The 27243-nt window shown below is 34.1% G+C and overlaps 2 protein-coding genes across 3 annotated transcripts; both read right to left on the minus strand.

The window, feature by feature from the left end:
- Positions 1–5978: 5978 nt before the first annotated feature.
- LOC132311685 (bifunctional TH2 protein, mitochondrial) lies at positions 5979–17293 on the minus strand. Of its 2 annotated transcripts, none has more exons than XM_059809720.1 (7): positions 16730–17293; positions 16498–16606; positions 11054–11344; positions 10522–10936; positions 10108–10374; positions 6362–6891; positions 5979–6168 (listed from the first exon to the last, which is right to left on the minus strand). In XM_059809720.1, the coding sequence occupies exons 1-6, from the start codon at positions 17107–17109 to the stop codon at positions 6482–6484; spliced, it is 1872 nt and encodes a 623-aa protein (XP_059665703.1). In that variant the 5' UTR covers positions 17110–17293; the 3' UTR covers positions 5979–6168; positions 6362–6481. The 2 variants fall into 2 exon arrangements, with proteins under 2 accessions (XP_059665703.1, XP_059665702.1); XM_059809719.1 differs by having other exon boundaries at positions 6275–6891.
- Positions 17294–19559: 2266 nt separating this feature from the next.
- LOC132311686 (hypothetical protein At1g04090-like) lies at positions 19560–23851 on the minus strand. Its single transcript, XM_059809722.1, has 2 exons — positions 23455–23851; positions 19560–21802 (listed from the first exon to the last, which is right to left on the minus strand). The coding sequence occupies exons 1-2, from the start codon at positions 23561–23563 to the stop codon at positions 20202–20204; spliced, it is 1710 nt and encodes a 569-aa protein (XP_059665705.1). The 5' UTR covers positions 23564–23851; the 3' UTR covers positions 19560–20201.
- Between the last annotated feature and the right edge of the window lie 3392 nt (positions 23852–27243).

The following is a 27243-nucleotide window of genomic DNA, read 5'->3' on the forward strand; positions in this document are numbered from 1 at the left end:
TCAGCCGACCCAATGTCGCTTAACTCTCAAGCTAGCTTGCCCCTTCTGTAATTTGCTCCATTTCTCTCCAAATCCCTCCAAATCTTATCAATTTTGGAATGATTCCAAATGAGAGATTTGGAGGGATAGCTATCCCTCCAAATCCCTCCCAATCCTTTCTTTTCTCTTTTATTTTTTCCATCCAAACATCCTAATCACTATCCTTTCCTTTCTTTTTTCTCCAAATCCCTCAATCCAAACGAAGCCTTAGAGTCACCTTTTCATAATTTTTTCAGTAATTGTCTAGTGCTTGTAAATTTGGAGGACTGCATGTGTTTATTGGTCAATTATGGAGTATTTTAAAACTTCTGTTGGAGGAAAAGAAAATGAGAGAAAATAATATAAAATAAAGAATGATAGTAATAACTTGTAAATTAAACATGAAAATAACTCTTTTTGTTTTATTTTCATTTCCTTTCCAATTCCATCAATCCAAATAAAATTTAAGAGGCCCGACACCACCTTTTAAAATTAGAAAAATAATAAGCACACTCTTACTATTTTTTCTTAAATTAAATGACGTAATTACCCCTTTTGCTTAATTCTCATTAACTTAAAGATTAATTGCACTAACCCCCCTAAAGTTTTGGTCAATTCCACTCAATGACTGGTCAACGTAATTTTGGACATTCACACCCCCTGAGCTTTCAAATGACATAAACACCCTTGAATTATTAATTGAATTTCATTCACAAAATATCAACAAAGGGAATTGATGAAAATAACACATCTGCAATTGACCTTCCCTCAGTAGCAAAAAAGATGATGGAGGAGAGAGAGCTCATCTCTTTAGACAAAGGTGTAGCCCCTACCAACCACCATTGTCCACCATAGTCCGCCCCCCTCTCTCTCTCTCACTCTCTCTCTTTCTCTCTCTCCTTACTACCCCTGCCACCACCCACCACGAGAAACCCCGAAATCAAACCCAATTGGTATGCCCTAATTTGAAACCTCGTACATACATATATATATATATATGTATGTATATGTACCCCAAATTTGTGTAATCCAACTGTAAACCCCACTGCACTTGCACTATTGGAATTCATTTGCTCAATTGTTCCCTCTCTTTTTCTATTATTCAATCCCAAACCCCACAACCATAGCCAACCAAGACACCACCACAGGTCCACAACCACTAGAAAAAGAAAAAAAAGTAAAAGAATTAGCCGTTGAGAACTTAAAACTAAAGGTGGCAATTCGTGTTCGTGGGTCACAATTGTATCATGTCAATGTAAGGGTATTATAGTAAATAGGTAAACCAAAACCCGACCCATTTAATAATCGTGTCAAGAACTCTCAACACACTAACCAAACCTATTTATTAAACGGATAAACTTGTTAACCCGTTTAATGACCTATTTATCAAAATGAGACATTTACTATTTAATCAAATAATAAATAATAATAATAATTGTCACAATTAACTCAAATATTCAAAATAAGAAGAAAAATCATAGCGTAGATAAGGTTTATGTTAAAATGACTTAACTATCTATAATAATTGGGTTTAAACAATTAATATATTAAATAGGTCATATTCATGATTATAACATGTTAAGTTAAACGGGTCATAAACGGATTACACGTGTTGAACCCCTCAACCCTAACCCGACACGGTTAATTAAATGGATTAATCGTGTCAACCCATTTATGACCCGAACCTCGTTTGAGATCAACTCAAACCCACTTATCGTGTGTCGTGTTCGAAGTCGTGTCGTAATTTGTCATCCCTACTTAAAACACCACCACAACAAATATATATATATATATATATATATATATATATATATATATATATGAATAAATTGAAGACCATCGCTTTGAGAACCAAATTAAACCCAATGTCGTCACCTTCATCGGTCGATAACATAGATTAAGCTCATAAGCGCCTGAAGGAGAAAGAGAGCTCAGCGTTGCCACCACTAACCACCATTGCCCCCACCTTCGCCACTTCCACCACCAACCGCCCCTTTCTCCATCCAATCACCACTGCGAAATCAAACCCACAACCAGCACAACCGCAATATTAACCCCACAACCACCACCATCACCCCTACTAACCACCAACAACCCCTTTCTCTCTCCAATCACCACCGCGATATCAACCCCACAACACCAACCACCATCGCCCCCACCAACTACCATCGCCACCTCTACCACCTGCCACCCTTTTTTCTTTCTAATTACCATTGCAACATCAACCCCACACGTCGTTGCTCTCAAACCCCACCGATTGTTGGGTAACTTGCTCATCTCTCTCCTCTATCAGTCGCCACTCACTCGAGTCCAAATCCAGTGAGACTCGAAGTTAAGACTTGTGGCGGTGGAAGGCAAGGTTATACTGATGATGGATGATGGCATGAAGTGGTAAATAATGGGTCAATTTGGTCCATTAAAATTAGTTAGAAAAGGGCATTTAGGTCATTTCATTATCAAAAGTAATTATTGACTAGGCAAAGGGCATTTAGGTCTTTTTATAGGCATGAAAAGGGTGTGGACGCAAGGTTTTAAAACCCCATAGGATGTCATTGTCAAAAAAAAAAAAAGTTAACTTGCATCTGAGTGGAATTGATCAAAATATCAAGAAGTGTCAATGAAAGTAACCCTTAATTTAATTAAGAAGGATAATATCGTCACTCCTTATGCTTGATTCTGGTTAATTGAATTAAAAATAATACAGTCATTTCACATTAAAATGGATTGCCTTATCATTTTACAAAAATGAAATACTATAGGATTTATTATGTATGATAGAAAATAACTAAATAGAAAAAAAAATAATAATAAAAAAGAAAAAAAAAAAAGAATTTATGTCCATATAGTCCAAGGAATGATGATGGTGATACATATGTGGTGCATACATATTTGTCCTCTAGACAGGCTTTACATAAGCAAAGCCATGACTTTTGCTTAGTTCGTCCAGTTAATTAATCGATACGATGTGAAACACAATGAATAATATAGAATATATGTGAGTGTGAGAGAATGTTTAATTTGCACATAGTGTTAATTAATGTACATGTATTCTTCTTAGTCCAAGATCACCAACAATGCCCACTAATTATTTGTTTAATTTTTGAACAAGATCAAGATTGTCATCATATTTCGTATTATATGCAAGTGGTGTTTGTGCATTTGCTTCTCACTTGTAGTTCCAAGTAATCTATGGCTTAAAATCAAATCGAATCTGTCATCCAGGGGTTATATAGTGAGGTGACCTTTATATATGTATATATATTATTATATTAGATATTTATTATTATTAATTTTAGTACCTGTGCATAATTATAGTCAACTTCATCTTAAGGCCATTAAGGAAAAAAATAGTCAATACCCATTGTGTATCACACACCAGGCTAATTTGAGTGATGTATATGTGTCAGCACAATTTAGATTAGCCTGATGCACGATGCATCAGGCACACACCGAATATAAAATCAAGGAAGCGATCCTCTAAATAAGAATTTTAATATATTTATATATATAGATATATATATATAAAGTCTTAACTTTTTTGCTTTAGACCTCAATTTATACATTTAAATTTGACAAATGTGTAGTAGTGCATTGCATATATAAAAAAAAATTGAGACGTATGAGGACTGAAATTTTGAGACGTACCAAACAAAGTCCTAAAATTCCATAAAAAGAAAGAATAAAAAAGAGGAACATGTGAAGTGGGATGAGAACAAACTTAATTAACAACTCAAAACCCAACACAACTTGCTAGCTCTACCTCTAATTCGGTACTTTGAAATGATCAAATTCAATTTAAATTTTAAATTAATTTTTTCTAATTACGTTATAGGTCCAGGTGATTTAACCTCTCTTCCCCAAAGAAGAGATAAGGATTGCAGTCCCCAAAATAAATTTTTGTGGAAGTGTAAAAATGTACTAGAGTACTTACCTAATCAAATATATATGTTTATATACATATAATACTTGAAAATACAAAATTTTACTAATGAGACCATCCACGTCCTTGAAAATAATTTTGATGATTGTGACCTTTAGTGTTAATGACATGGTGATACTGTCAAGTTCCTCTAGCAGTGGACATGGCGGCTACTGAAGTGGACAGCCCAAAGATATATATCCAAAGGATAGAGACCATCTCCATCAAAGACCTCAAAATCCAACCAATTTACCATTTTGGACAATGGTCAAACTATTTAACTTTAACCTTTATTTTAATATTTAAAAAAATATTTAACCTTTAATCTTCTCCATATTAATCATACTAAATCATGAAGTTCTTACTTACATTGCCATGATTAAGAAGGGAAATGAATTGAACTAGTTATGATGTTTTTACGTCAAATCAAATCGAGTTGAGTTTTAATAATATTTTTGGCACAAATTATTTATCATTTTTCTTGCCTATTTATTGAAAAAAAATGTTATATATATGTATAACTTATGGAATATATATAATAATAATAAAATAAAAAATTAATAGAATATAATAAAAATAATATATTTTTGTGCCATTCTAAAAGTGTTTTCCCTTTTTCATTCGTCCACCATGTCCTCTGCGATCTGTGAGTTTCACTCATGTTTTGCTCCTCCTATATTTAACTCTAGACATCTAATACAATTTTTTAATTATCTACCACTAAGCCTGCTTTATTTTTTAAATTATCTTGATGACTCTAATATAAAAAGCTGTATCCTTCTCCAATCTCTCTAACCTTCTCCTTTTCATTTTCTTTCTTGAATTTTAATTATATATATATATATTTTTTAATTAATACTCACACACACTTGTCTCTTATGAGACCCTTCTTTCCTCCTTTTCAATAAAATCCGTAAAATCAGTTACTACGTGCAATAGAAAATCAAATTAATACTAATTAACAATTTATTTAATCTAAAACAATCAAATTAATACTAATTAACAATTTATTTAATCTAAAACAGCCCGTAAACTATTTATTTTTATTTTTTTTTAACAAGGTACATTAGTTAACTAGCAAAAAGAAACTAGGAAATAAAAAGTAAATGTCAAGTCTATCTAAGCATATTATAACATATGATAAATGCTGGACATAACCAACTTAGGACACATTGCAAGAAAATTTGCAATAACTACAAGGCTTTATATATATATATATAAAGCATCTGAGATTCCAAAGTGATTGATTCTTCATTACCCAAATATATACACACACATATATGGGGACATTATGTGTAACAACCCCATAGTTTGAAATAAAACCTCAAAAAGACACCCTATCAAAAGAGAAGTGATAGGTCTTCTGACCTTAATTGGCGACTCATTCACCGAATACAACGTGATTGGGAATGAGTCGAAAAGAAAGAGATGTTTACAGAATTTTGTTTTAAGAATTCTAATGTAATCCAACCACGTTATATTCGATGAGTCGGCAATTAAAATCAGAAGACATTTTTCCATATCAAAAACTATGCAAGAGGTTGACACAGCCGAAGGGGAATGAATCCTCACATCTATCCAGAAGCTGAAATGCAATTATTGTGCATAACTAAAACTAAAATCACATCTATCTTTTTTTTCATAATTGGTACTCACACACACTTATCTCTTCTGAGACTTAAACTCCTGACCTCCTTTAAAAAGTAAGAGGCTGATACTGACCCACTGTTAAAATCATATCAATCTTTCCCATGCATACACCACTCAATTCTCTAAAGATGATAGTATGTTTCGGGATGATGATTGACTTCATCAGGCAGCCTGCAGGCTTAATTCAGACTCCGTTCAAACTTTAAATGATAAAAATATTGGATCGACATTTCTAAGAAAATTTAGCTAAACCCAACAACGCTAAATAATAATTAAATTAACTTCTCCAGAAAACCATCAAAACAAAGGAGAAATTATTGAATTATATAATTGTCATCACTGAATAAAACCATAACACAATTCTTAATACTTCACAAACGGAGCTGCAGGATCAAGAAAGGAACTTATCTCTTTCAATATCATTGGAGATGAAAATCCATACAATATTGTATTATATAAATTGTCATTCCAGTATCAAATGGCAGAAACCTGTAAGAGCAAAAGTATATAACGTCATTTGAAAATTGAAAATGATAGGACGCCGTCTTCAGACTGCTTTTTGGCACGAAACCTCTCAATACCTGCACAAAGTACATTTCGAAATTTTAGTACAGTATCGTCAACAAATAGGAAACAAAACGGCTGGTGAGAAAATGAAGAAACAACGGGAAACTGTAAGTACCCTACTTGGCATATGCGGCCAAAAGAAGGGCACATTTACATCTCTGAATGAAAGACCCTGCAGAAAAACAAGAAGAGGGAAGAAGAGCTGACCCGTGGCCCATAATAAAATTAGCCACCAACTCATATCTTTGTGTTCTTTTATATAAGACGATTCCTTAATTTTTCCTAACAGATATATGACTGGCTTCGTGGGGGCACAAAAAGTTGACATTATGATCCCAAAATGAAAGCATGTATTTCAGCCCAACTAGAAACCGTGTAAAGAACGCCTGATAGGCCCTTCCAACTAAAACTTCCTTCAGTATGTTCTTTCTGCTTCTGAACCACACCAGGGAACAACGGAACAAAAGAAACACCAAAATGACTCCCCAGTCTTCTTAGGCTTGAACTTGACCCAAGCACAATGCCTACATCTGCCTCGAGTAGACAAAGTAAGTCACCCACAGAGTCTCCGATGTAAACTGTTAGGTTCTTTCTGTCATTGCCACATTTTTGTAGGATATCACTAAAAGCTTGAACCTTGTCAATGGGGGACTCGACCTTTTTACTAATTTCTCCGGTCGATATAGATTCTTCATACGTAAATTCATTTGCATGTACATCCAAAACATGTAAACCCCCTACTCAACATAAAACAAGTAAAGAACTTGTCATTATCAGAACAATAAATACTACTACAAAAATTGCAAAGTTCATTTGAAAAAATGCAATAGTATGAAACAGTAGAAATTCTTTCAATGAACAACTCTCTTCTTTCAATAAGAGACCAAAGAAACAAGAACAGACCATTGAACATTAAGGGTTACAAGGAACAAATAAAATAGCTGGATTGCAGCTGAGATTATCCAACGATTGTCAGGCACATATACACAATCAGCTGCTTGAGAAACATCATGTCCCAGGGTTACAAGGAACCAATAAAATAAACCAACCCAATCACGAAGAAAAATAGAAAACATAGAAGGAAATATAAATTAAAGAAGAAGAAAACCGCCCACCAGCTAAAAACTCAGAACATCAGATAGAACAATTTGCTTATATACTGCAGAAATCATTATGATTGAGCAATGGCCCAAAGTAAAGTTTCTAATAATTTAATTCACTATTGGAAAACAGTTGACAGAAAATTAGTTCACTTCTCATCAGGTTTTCGATATCTTTTGACTTTTTCCTTTCATCTTGTCTTTGATCCATGTAACGTAGGAGTCTTGTGCTATGAGTCTTCAACAAGACCCATGAGCTGATATTGCCAAAAATTAATGGATTTGTTCTTTTGTTTCTCTTTTGATGGTCACAGCAACAAAAACAGAAACAAAAGTAGGAAGGGAATAAAGAAAAACAGAAAATAAGCACCATGGGAAAGAATTGTTCTCTCTTCTAGAAGGGCAAAAGAATCTAAGGACCATTGAACGGAGTTGATGGAAATGAACATTGAGCAAAAATGCAACAAGAGGCAAAATTAGACCATAACACCCCAGAAAAAAGAGTAGGAATCAAATACGACTGGCAGAACCTACCTAGCAGCCTCTCAAAACACAGATAATATGATAATAATAATCTGATAATGAGTTGCAAGATTTCAGGGATCTTGTCAACTAAAGCTGCATGTGCAACAAAATAAGCTTTTACACCCTCTCCTGACTCCAGTTCCCTCTATAAACAAATCAAACAACACAATACTAAAGTGTGAAGAAAACCCCATTACAGTACCAAACAACATTCAAAGCCCAATAACTTGAACCGCTTCCACCAATGCCACCACATCAACCAGCTCTAGAACCATATAATAATTATGACTACTCCTAAAAAGTTGAATACAACAATCTGCATCCACACAAATTACCAACTGTGGACATCAGTGCTTCCTTTTGCAGTCACTCCAAACAGCGACAGGAACTACCACCACACCACAAAGCATACAAGATTCTCAAACGAAATTATTCCCTAGCAAGATGAGAAACAACACCTCCTACACTCCTCACAAATGCAATGATGGCCATAAAAATGATATGTACCATATAGCATATAATAAAACATCAATTGATGGTCCTGGAGCTTATTAAACCATTATCAGATATCCATTGTAGAACCACGAAGCACAACAATATTAAGGGAAAAAAAGAGAGAATTTATTCCCCATTGTTCAACTTGTACCGTTCCACCTCTACTCTCTTCCAAGCCTTCCAAACTCATATTGGAGGTTAGATCTACTTATTTGGACACTATAACAACAAGGTCTATAATCTATCAACTGAGTTTATGACTATTTTCATGCTATTGTCCTTTTACTTAATACAACATGAATATTTACAAATATATAAAATTATAGTATAATCAAGAAATTGCACACCATTCTTTTTTATGGTGAAGTGAGAAAACATAAATCAATGAGATATAAATAGCTTGTTTAATTCGGTTTTGGAAACAGTTTTCAAAGAACTGCAGAAGACAGTTAATTTTTTACTCAATTTTAGAAAGCTGACAAATAAAAAATTTTGGAACCGCTTTTTAGTTCTTTGAAAAAGTAACAATAAATAAAAACTATTACAAGAAAACTGAACAAACATGTCCAAATATTTGACTATTCTTTCTTTATTGTTTTACTGTTTGACTAGCAGTTGCATTTTTAGTTTATATATATATATATATATATATATATATATATATCACGGTTGCCGTACCGGCCGATACACGACATATCGGCCGGTTCATAACCTTTTTCAAGGGTCCAATACCGCTGAACACCCCCATGAACTGGCCAATTCGGCCAGTTTACACCTGAGAGCGTGCCCGAATACAACTATACAAAATGCGAAAAGGAAAAAACATATTGTGAAGAATATCTAGGTGGCATAACAAAGAAAAAAATAAATAAACAAAAATAAAAATTTAAAACAAAAAAATTTGACAGATTGGGTTCAAAACATATATCATTGTTTTTTAGTGGTTTCTTCATAATTAAAATTTTTCACGGTTCTTCGTTCCTTTTATGTTTCCAATACTCTTAATACACATTAAAAAGCAACTGAAACACTTACGTAACCCAATACTATGATCTAAATCGTGTAGAGGACATCATATTTCCAACAATCATATATTGCCACAATCATTCACTCGATGAAGGGTCTAAGAAAAGTGTAGAATCGGCTTAGGATCAAGCAATCAGCAGATAACCCTAGAAAAATCCACCTTGAGTTCTGCAGGCTTCCCAAAGCAGAAAATGCATCACAATCGCACTCTTGAATCCTCAGAATGTCACCAAAACTACATGTTCAAAAGGGCCTGAAAACCCCATTTAGAAAGGGGGCTTCATGCCAATACCCTCTATAGGGTCAACAATAAATCATTCAAGTTTACACAGAAGAGCTATTCAAAAAATTGTCCAGTTATGAGGTTTAACTAAACATAATTCCTCATATAAAAATGGCATACTGCATGCTATTAATAAAAGGTAATTTTATATGATGATTGAAAGTGAATGACGATGGCCGACCCCATTCATATGGGACAAAGGCAAAGATGATGATGATGTGATTGAAAGCGAATGGCACATACAAGCACTAATGTAATCAAACAAATTTACAAGTCATCAAATATTGTTCTTGAAAGAAGATAATAAATTTATGTGACCCATTCAACTTGATATTAAGTATTAACAACAAAGAAATCAATATAACAAGTTGCCAACAGATTCTATTCACACGAAGAAAAGAAAGTGGTTCAACAACTACCAGTTATTTGAGCAGGTGTAAAGCAAGTAATTAAAGCCTAACATAAAGGGAAACTGCATAAACCGAACTTCCATATTTCATGGTTCTAGTAAATAAGGAATATACCTGATGAAAAGGCTGACCTAATGAGGTCACCACACCAACAATAAGAAAGCACATGGATGTTTGCATTCAGCTTTTCATTCTTTATGATGCTCTGGAAGAAACTAGTACAACCGTCTTGAAGAATTAGACGTTCTCCAGCCCGTTTTATGTCTTCAAGATTCAGACCCTTGAGCACCCCCGATTCAATCACTCTTAAGTTTGCTCTTTTCTCAAAATCTGAAAGTTGCTCAAGTGCTCTATGGAGACTTTCATAGTTGAATTTCTCAGCTGCCAAAAAAAAAAAAATCAATTTATAAATTTTTAAGCATTTAATTCATCTCGGAAACCTTAAATATTTGCTTGTTAGAACATCTTTACACTTTAAGTAGAATTAAAGTTAAGCTATCATACAAGATATGCACTCAAGTATTATACCTTTCTCATTGACCATAATGCTCTCAATGCATTGTTCATACTCTTCTGTGTATTGTCTGGAAAGAACTCCCCATGTGTTCCTCAGATCAGCTGATGACATTTTAACAAGTTGAGTTTCGGGCTGATTCTGATCAGATTTTGGTGCTGTTATTATCGCGATCTCCGCCAAAATGGCAGATGAATCAACAACAGTGCACGTCAAATCAAAATCAGAGAATATCGCAAGACGACATTCTTCAGGATTATGCACTCTTGACAGAGGAATAACAGTTTGCTGAACTAGTGGCTGCGCACAGAAGAACTCTATTTCAAGTTTCATTGCTTGATGGTACAGTTTTTCAATGATGTCAAGCTCCTCGCCTGTCAAAGAGACACTTAATTTATCCAGCAAGTCCTCGGTTTGTAGAGCTGATGCCTAAATTCAAACAATAAGATAATTGGAGTAATGTTTTCCTCCGAAACTGTTACCAGTAAAGTGTGTCAGTTTGACCACTAAAAAGAAATTGTAATGCTCAGTGCCCATACAACTGACCTGGAAACTTTCAGATGAATAACTATCAATCCACTTCTTGTAGAGGTGACTACTTCCATCAGGATCTAGAATTGCTTGGAGCTCCTTGCCAAGAAAGGCATAAAGCCTCATGCAAGGAGTCATAGCACCAAGAGTATAAGCTGCAACTTTTGTTTTCTCAAAAGGAGTTGCAAGTTTACCAGGAGCTTTTACTCCTTCAACCTTTCCCGAGGCTGTTGCCAACAAAAAGTCCGTGTACTTAACTGTTGCAGAATTACGAGTGTTCTCTTTGGCCAGGTCAGAGCCCCATTCCTGCATAACTTATGTCAGAGACTAAGCGGGTAATTGCCTTAAAACAGAAGAATCTGCTAAGATACAAGCAAATAGAAATAGGAATGACAATTTATATTGATCAAGAGCACAAAGTATGAGGAAATATGAATCCATTTGACATAAAATGTGTTTGGATTAACAAATATGTCCAATTTTGAGTTTTAAACCAAAATTCCTATGTCACATATTCAATCTCTTCTATATAATTTGGTTTAGATAGCCTATTCAATTCCCTACTACGAAGCACGGACATGCCTAAAAGGGAAAAGAGTCAGCATCAGGCACTCCAAAAGACGTATCTTGAATTTTTTTATTTGCAGACACGGCATAGACACTCCATGGGAACATTTACGACACACGTGTCACATTATTAGGGTTACTTTTAAAAAGAAAGATGGGTTAAAATGTAATACATTTCTTTGAGCAATTTTAATTATATGGCGGTCATAACATAAATAGTTAAAAATTTTGGTTTATGGAGTAGATTTAATAGTGTAGTTTCTTAAACAATAAACTAATTATTTTTATAGCTCGTTACATAATATGATTTGTGAATTATTCATTGTTAGGTTGATGAAAAATATTATTACTCTATAAATATAGGATCATATGTATATTAGTCGGTCATATCCCTACCATGTCCATATATTAATTTTTTACAATTTGTCGTATTGCCGTGTCCGTGTCACATCGTGTCCATGTCCCAAATCTGTATCCGTGCTTCTTAGATATACACGCACTTCACTACATAGTTTGTCCAAAATTCTCTGATGAATTTAGTAGGAAAAAGCAAAGCAATAATACAAATAGAGAACTAGGCTAGAGTTTAGTTGCTTTTATCTTCTTTCAAGAACTCATATGCTCTTCTTGACGTTTAAATATTATGAGTTATGAAATTTCTGTCCATAATATCATTCATATTAGCCAAGGCATTTTATTTACCTTTTTTTTTTTTTCGACCACCTGTTTCAATTGCAATAGGTTGTTTAGAGAGAAATTACCAGACTATAAACAGTTGGGTTTCATCATATGCTTAGAAAAATGTGCAAGGATCGGCAGCAGTCATCCTGCATCAAATTGTGATACCAGAGCTAACCTATCTGAAACAGTAAATTACACCTTAAAGAGGCAAAAGATGTTCATATTTAACTAAATGAGTGAAAGAATAATTCTATTTATAAAGATACTAATTACCAATACTTTTGTTCCTTATTTATGTCCATGAGACCAGCAGCTTACTAATCGACGTCTACCTTACACAAAACTCTTTTCTTTTCACCTGGAACTAGCAAGTGGGAAATAAAGATAAGCACTATATTCAAGTTGAAGAAAAGCCTAAAGAAACAAAAAAATTGGTGAAAGAAAAAGACATGATGGCCTACAACCAGACGAAGGATATGGTTTGATAATGCTAAAAATAATATTATATAATAAGAATAATAAAAGAGGAGGAGGAGAAGGAGGCAGACAGGCAACCCAAAGTGGTTAAAATTATAAGTTATTTGAGCTGACCCAAGTTGAGTTTGTTGCTCCCTCAGTCCTAGAAGTGCATAGTTTCATTAAGAAAACAAAATAAAAGCTACAAAATAAACCCACAAGTGTTTAAACCACATATATAGAATGCAAGATGTAAAAGCTCTTACAACATATTGGAGAGTTAGATGTGGAATAACTCTTGACTATATCTTAAGAATTAAGATCCACAATATGTTGCATCTAATACATTTATGCCAAAGTTGACTGTTTTGGATATGTTTTATTTGATGGGTACACGCACAATTTTGACAATTTTAAGAAATTTGATCTTGAACTTTATACCACGGGAGTTCTCTCTTCCTTCAAAAATATAAAAGAAAACAAATGCATAATTGATACTCGGGCACTAAAACTGCTTTACATTAAAGAGAGCCTAATTATTATATATTAACTTTTCACCATATTTAAACTACACAAAATTTCCATTGAAGGAAAAACAATTTAATGTTGGATTTTATGAGTTGAAATTTTTGGACTTAATTATTATATAGTTTAAGGATACATGTTTTTTTGAACTTCTACAGATGCAATTGTCCTGAAAGGAAAAAATGGAACTCTCTTATGAAAACATAGTCAGATTTTGTTCAAATGCCAGTACCAGATTCTGTCTAGATTACAAGAGTAACAAAACTGAAATATCACCTAATTTCTGCAAATGATATGTGCACATCAAATGTGGATCCCATTACTAAATGATACCATACCTAGCGATACCCAATATGCAAAATACAAAAACTGATGGTCAACTCAACACACAATTTGACGACCACTATTACAACATATCTATGGCTCTAAATACACATACAGTTCCAATCACATTATGTTAAAAAGATATTTATGCCCCATAAATTAGAAAACAATACAGTTAATTGAAAATAATCAAGGATCGTCCATGATATCTAGGACACTACTCCCAATTTGAGAAGTGTGTCAAACTCCTATTCGACACAATATTCATGTCCAGCAATTTCTCACATGTTTGGATGCTTATAACAGTTTCGACCTTCATTTATTAAAACAATATGGAGAATACAGTATTATTACTGTTTCCTTGAGTCCTATTACTACCATTTCTCTGTTACAGGAAACTAAAAACTTCTCACCAAAGAAAGGGAAAAGAAGAAAACTAGAACACAACAAAATCCCAAATGAAGAGGCACGCCGAGTCCTCCCAAGCTTCATAAGAACTCACAGGATAAAAGAGCCCACTGATAGGTAGCACAGATAATTCTCCCTCCCCAATGTGCTGGCTAGACCATCTGCCTTCTCATAGCTAATCTGAAGATCCACATTAAATCCATTCTTGCCAGATCTGACAAATCTCTAATCTCTCACAACAAGTGACCATAGTGAAATAGCCTAAACAAGTTGTTTAGTTATTTTCAGTGTATATATCCTCTTGCTGTCCAGTACTTCCATTTACTTTATCATCATCCTTGCATCCCATATGAAAGGAGTCAGCCACATTTTTTTTTATAAGTAAATATGTATTGAAAAGGGTTCAAAAGGGGAACGCATCCCACAAAACAGCAAGACCTAATAGGGCCTTTAAACTCTCAAAGAGTCGACAAAATCAACAATCTCATCCATTTATTTACAATTTCTCCCAAGAACCCAACAAAAAAGAGTACTAATAATGGAGAATTTCAGTGCGCCAATTGGGGTCTCCTTTCCTTCAGAAGATTGCCTATTTCTTTCAAGCAATAAGCACCACCAAACACATACAGGCGTGACTCTCTAGAAGTCGCGAGCTTGGGCCCCCACTATACAACCTCTCCGAGCCTCAACCAAACCTCTGGAAGACCTGGGCATAGCCCACTGAACCCCAAACAAGTCAACATCAAAGTCCAACAGTCCCAAGCAACTGGGCAATGCAAAAGAAGATGATCAACTGTTTCCTCATTTCTCAAACACATGCAACAACAATTGACCACAACATGTCTCCTCCTCTTAAGATTATCCTGGGTCAAACACATGAATTTTCCTTTTACATTCTTTGGAAGTGAGCATTTTATTTTTGTAACCTCATGAGGGTATGCCCTTGTATAATTTATTCTTTCTGTTTTTACTGAATAAAATTCACTCAATTAAGAGGGGAGAGGGGAAAGGGAAGGGAGAGGGGTGTTCCTCGTGCAATTTCCCCTCAATGGACATACCACTCATAAGGCCACCAAGACAATCTGCTATTACTGGAAGCCGCACCCAGAAGAGAGTGTAGAACTAACCTTTGATGGTAATACTCATGGTAGCCTGACTACCCTTGATATGCAGATGTGTTTTTAGTGATCATCATGGTAATGTAACGTTTTGACTTTTGAAATCAATGAGGAAGGTATATGCCACTAAAGCCGCAGTACTTGCTCTTCCAGGACTTCAAGAAGCTTCCAGTTTCGATTCTACACATATTTGATTGAGCGCAATTCTGAGGTGGTGTCATGGTAATTAGATAGCCAGAGACCCTTCCACCGAAATAAAGATGCTAGATGCTACATCACCTTGATCCACTAGCCGTCTACTATTACCTCATGTTTGGTTGACAATAATCCTCAAAACTTCTGGTCAAGCTTTTGACCTAGTTCACAAAACATTCAATTACCATGTACCACATACACGAACGCAAATGCTTTTACATGTTCATCATATACTAAAATGAGCTTAATATAAGATACCCATTTTCCCATAACACAAATTAGGGGAACCCACTAAGATAGTTGATACCTTTAGACAACCTCGTAAACTAAAAATCCAAAGGACAAAGAACCACAACATCCAAGGGTGATTGGTCTCCACCTCCATCAAAACTCCCTCACAATACAACCATGTGTCCACCCAGCTCTAGACAGCCATTATACAACTATTTTGTTTTTTTATTCACTCAACCACCCTATCGAATGTTCCCACAATGACTTGCACAAAAAAGTCTTCCGACAAGGTAAAAGCTCATTAACTCTGGTCCATTGTAGCAAATATCTGCCGACAACCAGTATATTAACAGGATTTCCAACTTCCAAAGCAATAACTTCATAGGATAAGTGGCATAAACCAAGATTGTTGACAACATTATTATTACACAGGTGGATGAGATCCGACCTTTCTTTAGTAGGCAGAATTCGACAAGAATATAAGGGGAAATTGCACATTATATGTTACAAATGCATTTTAAAGCTATGAGGGGAATTCAAAGTGGACAACATTGTTGATTATGGTGGTGAGTCCTACAATATCACACATAAAGTTCACAGACGAGGTCACACTGCATTGGTATACAATTGTTCTACAACCAGTATTCTAACTGGATCTCAATCTTAAATAGCAATAATTTCACAGAACAAGTTGTGAAAACCAAGATTTTAACAATATAAGACCCAAAATTAACCAAAGAGGTCTTGCTCCATTGGTATAAACCTGGCGTGTCCAGTGAAAGGTTAAGTCAGTTTTCCAATAAAATTATTCTCCGAAACCCAACCCCAACCTCTCAAAAACACATATATGTTTATATTGTTCCGTTCGGCAACTGTATGAAACTGCTATAAAACCTAAAAGGCAATAATTAAAGACACACACAAAGGAAAGAAATAGTGTGTCTATCATCTTACCTGGACAAATGAATCGTGCATTTTCAACTCTTCTAGGACACTCTTCCTCAACTCGCTGATCGCAACTTTTGCATCATCGTCATCCGCACACTCCTCCGCCAATTCGTACCTAAAAATTATATACACCGAGTACCAAACAATCCAAGATTCAGAATATTCTTTTATTTCCATTTCATACATTTTCTTAGCAACCAAACAGAGCCAGAAAATATATATATAAAAAGAGACTCACGCTTGGGCAAACGATTTGAGGAAATGAACATCTTGAGCGATGTAGTGGCGGAAAGTGTCGAGGTTGAGATTCCCGGAAGCCAAACAGACCACGAAGGGAGTGTACAGAGCAAGAATCGACTCTTTACGGAACTTGATCCAGAAACGCCTAGCGATTCCTGCTTCGTTCTCCGCTACTCCTCCCATGGACGAGAGCTTCGCAGTCGTCGCCATTGTAGCAGTTCTTGTCGTCAATCGTTTGTGATCAAAATTGATACAACAGGGATTGTACAGAGATTTACCAGACCACAAAGAATCGAAGCGATGAGATCGAAACAAAGAAGAAGAAGAAGAAGAAGAAAGGAAGGTCCTGATTAGATTCGAATTCAAGAATAGATGCATCAAATTGGGAAGGTTTTAGAGCGAGAGAGGGAGATTTGGGATTGTAAATTAATATCTAATATATACAGTGTGTGTATGTATATATATGTATGTATGTATGGTATGTGTGCGCATATATAGAGAGAGAAAGTAGATGATCTGAGAGAGAGGAACATGGAGTGAGTAGTGAAGGTGAGTAGGAGGACGTGGAAAGGGCAAGTATTCATAAATGGGCGGTTTCGTTTTGGACTTGGGCTTGACTTCAGGGCTTTTTTTTGGAACTAAAGAAGAGAGATATCTGTTAGAATTGTCTACTTCTAGAAAGAAAAAAAAAAAATGGTTTGGGTTGCGTTTGGTAAAATTAGTACCACTATTAGAAATCATAATTCATTGATTTTTAAGAATTAAAAAAATAAAATAAAAAGTGAATTTCTTTTGTAAATCATAATATTATTGATAATACAAAAAAAAAAATTATCTTATTTATAAATTATCAAAAACTTGTCTAGTTGCAAAACTTAATTTTTTTAAAAATTTATTTTCAAATAACTGTCTTTATCAAATAACTGTCTTTATAGTTATCTGAAAACAATTTTTAGAAAACTAAACCAAACAAGTCCTAATGTTTTCTTTTAACTTAAAACACTTTAGAAACCAAAAACCGTAACTCCAAAGGGAGAGAGAGGGTGTAGCTCTTTCGCATGGTTCGGTGGTCGCAGTATAATGGACTCAGACAAAATTAGTATAACGGATCGATATGAGTCGCGTATTGAACTTGAAAAAGGGTCGCGTATCGAACTATATGACGAACCATGTCACTCTGTATGCACTCGTCTCTCTATGAGCATTGGGAGTATCACTCTCCATCACATGTGCATCTGCAATCCAAACGACGAGGCAAAGACGGCTTTTATCGGAGTAGGTCTTGCCTCTCCCTAATTTTTTGTCACAGAAGAGAAAAATAAAACGAACAAAGTGTGAATTTATTATAATTTTAAACTATATTTTTTTTTTTTTTTTTGGGTGCTTTGTCATGTGTATAACAACATATGATGATGCATGATTTGAGTTCTCAACCCTATCCCTAGGGTTTATTCCATCAAGTTGAATAAAAAGCAAAATGAAATATCAATTGAAAATGAAATCCGACATATTCATAGGATATATGGACTAGTAAGGAATCTATGGATGTTATTACAGAGATACCTCCAAGAAAAAGGTACAACTTGGGTGGCCCAATTTCACGGGCTTAGATATGTTTTTATGTATTCAGGTTTTGCTGAAAAACCGAAGCCAACACAATTTTTAAAACCCAAATTCAAACTCGTTTTTAACTAATTTATAATTATATTAAGTTGTATAAAACAGCCTATATGCATATATCTAACTCTCTCCAAATCCCGTGAGAGTCTTAGACAAGGTTTGCCCTTTTATTTCATCGTGAAAAGCACTTTGCTTTTTCGTTACTATTCAAGAAAATGTTTTAACTAAAAGCCCTTTTAATATTTTCAAATTTTTTTTAATTGTAATGATGTGATTTTTTTGGTCCAATCTGAGTATAGCTATAAGCCTATAATAGACTCCAAATTTCAATTTAGTTTTTCCAATCTGAACATAAGTGGAGTTCAAAACTTTGTATAAATTGACTCACAATGTGTAAAAGTAAAACACTGATAACTATACAAAACAGTATAATTACAAGATCTTAGAGGGTAAAACAGTAAACTACATAATTTTGTTTTATGTCTTAAATTTCATATTTTTACAAATTCAGCACTTAAAATTTATGTCTTAAATTAATTTTATGAAACTACCTTAGTCCGAGCTAAAAAACCATTTATTAAAGTGCCCCCAAAGTGCAAATTATGAACCTTCTCTCACAATTTGGTAAAGGGTCCGTCCTGATCAATTAAAACAGATCCACTGTAATACTCAATCCTGGGCCTTTTACATTTCATTCCTGGGCTCCATAAAACCCAAGTGTAAAGCCAAGAATGCATAATTTGTTAATTAGCAATACTATATATATATATATCCCCCATGGCTTGGTGATGGTGGTAAGGTAAGGGGCGGGATCTAATATATCCGGGTTTCAAACCCCAACACTTACATTATAACCTCTTATTTAATTAGCATTGTTGTTGTGGGACTGATTGCAGCACCCTCAATTTGTAACGGTGTGTAACTTGTGATGAGTTCAAAGGGCCCTGTCCAAGGGAGTTTCGAGTTCCAAAAAAAAAAAAAAAAAAAAAAAAAAAACCCTATACATATATATATACATTCCTTATCTAATCCCATTCCGTCAATTAATGAGAATCACACTAGATATGACGACCGATATTGTCCATTTTGTGCCACCTTGACACTAAAAACGATGTGAAATGTCATAATCACCCAACTTGGGATTCAGTGTTCTTTTACAAATTAGAGCACTTTTGTGTGTGTGTGTGTGTGAGAGAGAGAGAGAGAGATTTGTGGTCATTAGACGCCATTATTCTTTCTATATACAACAAGCTTCATACTTTGGAATTAGTAGGAAACTGCATACAAAGGACAACAAATTTTTATCCACCAGCATGAGCCCTGTATGTCTCCAGCAAATGTTCAAGATTCTCAACACTATGTGCAAGCATTCTATCACTGCACAGAAATCTTGTTCTTGTTGACAGCATCAATAATTCAATGTGAACTTCAAAGCCAGCTTTTTACAGCTAAAAACACCACCATTCTAACCGAGGGCCGGTGCTTCTTCCTCCACAGCAGCGACACTGCATCTCAACCCAACCGAAGAGTCTCTCTGCTTTTTATACAATCTCCGTGAGAATTCCCCAAGACATTAGCTAAAATTTTACAGTAGTGGAAGTGTGAAACATAACAGCTTATTCTTCTCCGAAACTTGCAAAGAAGAAATGCTCCTCCACAATCTATCATTCCTAACCTTTTTACAATCAGAATTTGAATCCATAAAGAGAAATATCTCAACCAAAGAATGATATTTTAGTATTTTAATCTGATTCACCTTCTTTCATTAGGCTGTCAGGACCCTTGTGCAGTCATGGGTGGACCAGAAAGCAGGGAAGAGCATAACTGGATGAAATTTGAATGTAGCAAAGTTAGCATCTTTCATCCCACAACCAATTATCCTTCTCCTTTGGTCCTGTTGGCCCTTCCTCACCATAAATCTCAGTTGGAAACAATTCGAAAAGAGTCTCCACTGAAAACCGAACAAAAAATGGAAGATGACGGATTATCTTATCGATTTCAGATCTTGAATCGTACACAATCGTTGGACCCCAGTCCCTCATATACTGCAACCAATGCGGTTCTGTAACTACTCCGTCTCCAAGATACTCTGCAGCAATAATCTCGTACTTGGTGCTCGAATCCACAAAATAATTGCTTTTAGCAGCATCATTCCTCACTCCTATTGAGAATTTTGATGAGCCTTCAATGTAGCTCCCTGGATGTGGGAAACTTGCATGGCCATCTTTCGATGAATAAACAATTGGCCTGTTCCCCTCAATGAACTCCAAATTGTAAGTGTCCACCCACCCACCGCCACTGTGTTGTGAGAAGTAGATGCTCCAAAGCTCCCCAGTAAAGTTGCTTAAACGGAGGGTGAAATGTTCCCAGTCACTCACATGTTCGCCTATTTTGTTCATTGAGATATTCACTAACCCAGCTTTTATGGTGGCCGGCCCATTGAACGGACAAAAAACCCACATGACAATATCAGTGAAAGTCCCTCCTAAAGCTGGTTTTACATGAATGTAGAGCTCAGCACTCTCAATGTTACCACTTTTGATATTATTTCTCTCGTCATCATCGTCTGGCAAATCTATCCAAAACTCCCTATCGTTCATTCCCCCACAAGGCAAGTTTGAGCCCCTAGAATCAATAGGTTCACCCTTATCCTTGCCATTACGGTACAAAAGTGCTCCATTTTTGAAAAACCATGGCACTGATGAGGGCATATAAACCTCATCCGGATGGAAGAAAACAGTGGGTCCATAGTGTTTGATAAGCGCATGGATCTGGTCCAGATTCGGCATTGCATGTAGAGTGGAATCAAGATTTTTTAAGCACGCAATATTTAGCTCATCATCAGAACTCAAGTGGGTGCTGCAAAAGAATGTTCCAACAGAAACTCCTTGACACAAAATCCCCCTTTCGCAGGGTCTTGTGTTCCAAACTCGAAGTGCGTAATTCAAGGAACTTGAATCCATGTCGAGTATCATATCACAAGTTTCACAATCTTCCGTGAGATCAGCTCGGACACATCTACCTTCTTCCAAGTCTGGTTCATTTGGGTTGTCAGTGACCACAAAGCCCATAGCTTTATACCCCAAGGGAGGGTTTGGCAGCCAAATGTAAACACATCCGTCATGATGGGAATCTGTACTCCAAATCAATATGTAGCTAAGAGGCTTTCTGAGAGCTGGAGATTCCACTAATCGGTCATGAATATGGCCATCTTCTGGCCTGGTAGCAGCGACATCTCTGGCTACAAGAACATAGCCTCTCAGTGGCTGGTCATTGGGCTGGCAGTAGTGACCAAGACTGAAAAATCCTTCTGGGATTCCAACAGGTCTGTAAAATGAGACACCTGCTGTTTTTCCACTCAATTGAGTGCAGCTCCATATACACTCGAACTCGGTGATTTTAAGAACTTCTATTTCTCCTAAGCATATTCTCCCCATACCAAAACCTTGACCTGAGAAGGTGACATTACATCAATTGACAAAATGAGCAGATGTTACTAAACCACACAAAAGAAAGAAAATTACAGTAAAAAGGGAATTTAAGGCAGGGGAGTCTAATTCACTGAAAATAGTATACTTTCATGCACAGAACTTTTAGTTCCAGAAACAATATAATTTTTTTGTCTAAACTAAAATTCCAAAAACTCTCAACACAATTCTGCATTGAAATAATAAAAAACCGTTGTCGGGGTGCATCAATGTGTTCAATAACCAAGTAAATTTTCCATCAAAGGACACTAACAAAAGGGGAATTAAATAAAGGCCAAAGAGAGGAACCTAAAAACAATATTTCTTTTCCATTTTCTTTCCTTTTTTTTCTTATGGCAGTAAAGGAACTGAAATCATCAGTATCAGCTATACTGGCAAATGTGTTCTAAAACCTTGTTCCTAACTCAACACTACAAGGCCTTGTAAGTTGTTCTCAACTACATGGGTTCAGTTCCACATGTAGAAAAGTCTGATTTCTCCATGCTTAAAATCTTAAGAAGTGTTCCAAAAATTAGAACAGAGACGGATGAAAAAAAAAAAATTCATCTTTTTAGTGGAGGAATCAAGCATTAATAGGTTTTTGGACCAATATATATATATTCTCAAACATGAAATCTAACCTTAGGATGCATTTATATATATATATATATAAATGCATCCTAAGGTTAGATTTCACGTTTGAAAACTTTCACTTTCAAACTTTCGGGCAGATCTGACCTTCCAAGCTATTCCACATTCCCAACATCCTCAAACTTTGACCAAGTCATGAATGTCTTGAACAAAGGTTTGAATAGTTTAACAAAAATTTGTACCACTTTATAAACTTTGACCACGTTTATCAAATGGGTAAAACCAGAAAAATAAATCATGGTTTTTATTTTTTTTATTTTTATTTTTTATCAGTGACCAGATAATCTGCTCATATTAAATATTGAGCTCTCTAGTAACAAGAAAGAAAGGAAACATTTTGCATAAGACCACGGAAAATTAAAAAATATATATATAATTCCTACATGATCTACATCTAGTTGCTTATCATATACGAAAATAATCCAGAATTTTCAAGGCAAGAACCAAATTAGTATGTGCCACGAACATGAGAAAGAAAAGGGTTTGGAGGTGATGTTTGCTTCAGTTCTAGGGAGCCACAAAATCAAGTAACAAACAGCTTAATTAGGACTACTAGCAACAGAGTGGAGCTAATTTTTCATGATTTATAATGATAATAAAAAGACATACCCAGGATCAAAACCCACAAATTATTTTACAAAAAAAAAAAAAAAATCCTTTGTGAGCCAAAATGAGAGAAAAAAAAATTAAATCCATAACACCCAGAATACCCAGGATCAAAACCCACAAATTATTTTACAAAAATAATAATATCAAAACAAAAAATTGAAAAAAATATAGGGAAATTAAAATATAAAAAAATAAAAAAATAAAAAAAACATTTGTGAGCCAAAATAAGAGAAAAAAAAATTAACCCATAACAGTCTTCAATTATTGCCACCCAGAATCCCCAGATCAAAACTCAAAATTGTTTTACAAAAATAATAATAACAAAACAAAAAATTGAAAAAAGAAATAAAAATTGATGTTGAAAGACATGACATACCTTGAGGCCATGGTGGAAGCGGTGAAGGCAGAGAAAAGGGTTGTGGGTGGAGTGGGTAGAATTCAGAGACTCTGTTCCAGTAGAAACACTCACACCCAATCCCAAACATGGTATTACTACTTCTCACAACATTAAAATCCCACCAAATTTTTCTCAGGGTTTGTGAAGAATCATATACATAAACAAATTCACCTAAAGAGGGAGGGAGATAGGGAGGAAAGATAAGAGAGCAAATAAGTTTCTCTCTGTCAAATTCTCTCCCACTCGGCTCAACATCAAAGGGAGCCTACAAGAACTTTGTGATATTTTAGTTCTGGCCTTTATTTTGAGAGAGAGAGAGAGAGAAAGAGGGTTGAGTGTAGAGAGAGAAACCGAAGAGAGAGAGAGAGAGAGAGAGAGAGAGAGAGATTGCTTTTCAATAAAGTGAAGTCAGTTGGAAAATAGAAGTTAGTTCCCCCTTTGTTTTCTGTTTTTTTCTTTAGCAGACAATTATTGAAAAATAATTGGGTAAATTCTACATTTATATAATCTCATTTATATCCTCTAAGATTCTACTAGTTTATATAAAAGATTTGATACTGATGGAGACAAAATAGAATTTGTGGACAGCAAAACAGTAAAATAACATTGTATTATTATTAAGTTGAACGTCTTTACTAAATGAGATTATAAAATGTAAAAATAAATTTATGTGAAATATTGAGAAACATCAAGAAAATATGTGAAATTTATCTAAAATAATTTAGTTAAATGAGAATTGTATCACTAAATAAGAAAAAACATTACTAACTAAAAACAAAAAAAGTAAATAAATAAATAGACATGACTAACTTTTTCAATTGTTGAATAGAAATTTTATTATCCATGTTTTGAGGTATTGAATTGATGATTTGAATTTGAGAGTGAAAATTTTCGTTAATACTTTGAATCAAATTTACTTCAATTTTAAATCGAAGCAACCCCTTCCTCCTCTCCCTCTATCACCTCTATTGTGCGCCACCACTACCCATTCCTTTTCCCCATCACCTCTACTGCTACTATGACTTTTAAAGCCGCCGCCACCTTTGGGTCCTCCGGGGCTTCTTTCTCCTCCGAAGCCCCTTCCTCCTTTCCTTCCATTACATCGGCCGCCTCTGAACCCTCCACCACCACAATCTACAAATCAATCAACCAAATATAAAATAAAAATAAAAATAAAAATAAAAAAAAGGAGGAGGAAAAAAGAAAAGAATAAATTATTTAAAATGGTAATTTTACATTGCCTAATTTTTTTAATATTATTTCATTTATATTAGAGAGTGTATTAATGTTTTTTTATGTGAACATGGGATAATTGCACCAATTTGATAGTATAGAAGGGTTTTATACTAAATAAGAACTGTTTTGCATTATATCAATAGTATAGGAAGGGTTTTTTGCACTTAGAGCAAAATAGAATTTTTGAATTTATTTTATATCTTTTTTAACCAAAAAGTGGTCAGAGGGGTTTATTTGCACTTTTTTTTTCATTTTATGAACTAAAATGCACATTTTCAAAAAGTATGAATTATTTCTGCACAAATACTATATATTAGGGTTTTTTTTGTATTTAACCCTTTAAAGTAAGCTTATGTTGTGGTCGGGGACACTATGGTCTGCTTGAAATTATAATTGAAATTTAACACTCCCAAAAAATCAATTTTTAGTTTAAATAGTTATTTCAATACTCCAAACATAATATCCACTTGGATATATTTTCAATTCAATTAGTTGAAGATTAAATTTTACTTTAAAAAAAAAAAAGGCTTTTAAAATTAGCTTAGATTGTGTTCGGGGATATGATAGTATGATGAAGTCCGTGAAATTATAATTGGAATTTAACCCAAAAAATAATAATTACTATTAAGTTTAAATAGTCAATTCAGTGCTAAAAAAATAACTAGTGAATGTCCGCTATTTACTGTTTGACGAGTGTGCGTCCACCATTTTGAAGTTGTGGAAATTGCAAAGGAAGTGGAAATTAATTTTTGAAAGTTTTAAAATGTCAAAAAGTCGAAATAGAGTTACTAAGGTTCCGTTCTATCTAGTAAAAAAAATAATAATAATGAAAAATAAAAAATAAAATTAATAATGAAGTGAATGAAAAGAAATTTGATTTTCTAACATGTATTTAGTTAAAATGAAAATTTATTCAAAAAAATTGTAAGAAATTATAATTTTTTTAATTAATTTAATCTTGTAAAATACTATTTATTTCATTCGTATATAATTGAAAACAACTAAAAATGAAAGTTAAGTTAACCGAAACTCTATCAATGATAAAACTATTGTTGGATTGCAATTCTTTGAAACCTAGTTAAAAAAAGACGATAAAGTTATTGTGTAAAATAATGCAATGAGGTTGTTAGGCAAAATGGGAACACAAAATAAAAAGATATTACTTTCACGCGAATTTTCTTATATTTTATGTGGAAACGTTTTGAGGAAAATAAAGGATTATGAGAATTTTAATTTTTCAAAATTCTTCTTAAAAAGTTTTAAAATTTTTTATTTCCTCGTTTTTTTTTCCTCTTTGATTCTATCAAAGCAAACCAAGAAATTTTATCATCATTTTTAAAAATAAAAATAAAAATCACGAGAGAAAATCAAAACTCAACTGGTTAGATAAAGCAATTTGATTACACTTGCAAGTAACGATATATCAATAATTCACACGGTATAGTTGAGTAGAAGCTATTATTTGTGTCTCAGGTGTTTCTTACTGTACCATAAGATAAGAGTGACATGAGACGGTAGTCGGTGAGAGTTGGATTTTCACGCTACTTTCAAGCGCGTGGGAGACCCTTGTTAAACGGTCACCAAGATATTTTAACATAACACGTGGGTCCTACTATCACGAGAATAATCTAAATTATTTAATATTCTTCTTTAATTTTTAAAGTAAATGCAATGTATTATTAATTGTACATCGAATATTTAGGTAGGATTGCATGATTGTATTTCTTCGATATTTGAGTGATTCAACTTTGCTTTTTCTTTTTAAAAAGCATTTTAATAGGAAAAGGAAAAAATTGAATTATTATATATATATATTTGTTATTGATTCACATTATCAGCAATAATTAAGTACATCATCTGAAATATAAATATTATTAAAAATGAATCAAAAATATTATTTACATAATATTTTGATGAATATTATACATACGGTTGGTAGCTTACTACAAGAAAAGAGCATTTTGCTTAGTACAAGAAAAGAGCATTTTGGTTGAGGATTGAGATACCATGACTTAACAGCTATATATATATATATATATATATATATAAGAATTTTTTTTTATAAAACCAAATATATAAGAATTATTTTTATATTTTCAGTACTATTCAAATGACAATAAATATTATCAAACATGATTTATAATTTTGTTTCGTTACAGTACATTATCAAAAATAAAAACACACAAAATAAAAACATTAGCCAAACAGATAGCAAGCTTTTTTTTATGGTGCTTAAAAGATAAAAATGTGGTAGCAACCATAAAACAACCAAAAATAAATAAATAAATTTCACGGATAATTATTATTTAAAAGTGAAAAAGAGCCTGATAAAAAGTGTATTAAACTGGTTATGAAATGCATCTTGTTTTTAATCAATCATCTAGAGGATCATTATATGTATGGTGACAACATCCCGTTTATTATTAGACCTGTCCTTGACAACGTGTGTCGAAAGGAGGACACATCATAATTGAGTAATCTAATTGGGCATCTATTATTTAGGACCCACCCAACAAACAAAAGAGAATCCAT

This window comes from Cornus florida, unplaced genomic scaffold (assembly GCF_030987335.1).
Source record: "Cornus florida cultivar Cherokee Brave unplaced genomic scaffold, ASM3098733v1 CherokeeBrave_3.0.0_Hap2_Chr06, whole genome shotgun sequence".
NCBI lineage: Eukaryota > Viridiplantae > Streptophyta > Magnoliopsida > Cornales > Cornaceae > Cornus > Cornus florida.

Bases quoted from the DNA above. Each gene is read 5' to 3' on its own strand.
- LOC132311685 (XM_059809720.1), bottom strand. From the start codon at position 17,109: ATGCATCTATTCTTGAATTCGAATCTAATCAGGACCTTCCTTTCTTCT. The intron at 10,375-10,521 runs GTATAATACTTG...TTTTTTTGGCAG, and splicing joins CATTATGGTCAATGAGAAAG to CTGAGAAATTCAACTATGAA. The intron at 6,892-10,107 runs GTATATTCCTTA...TATGTTGAGTAG, and splicing joins TAGGTCAGCCTTTTCATCAG to GGGGTTTACATGTTTTGGAT.
- LOC132311686 (XM_059809722.1), bottom strand. From the start codon at position 23,563: ATGTTTGGGATTGGGTGTGAGTGTTTCTACTGGAACAGAGTCTCTGAA. The intron at 21,803-23,454 runs GTATGTCATGTC...TCACCTTCTCAG, and splicing joins GCTTCCACCATGGCCTCAAG to GTCAAGGTTTTGGTATGGGG.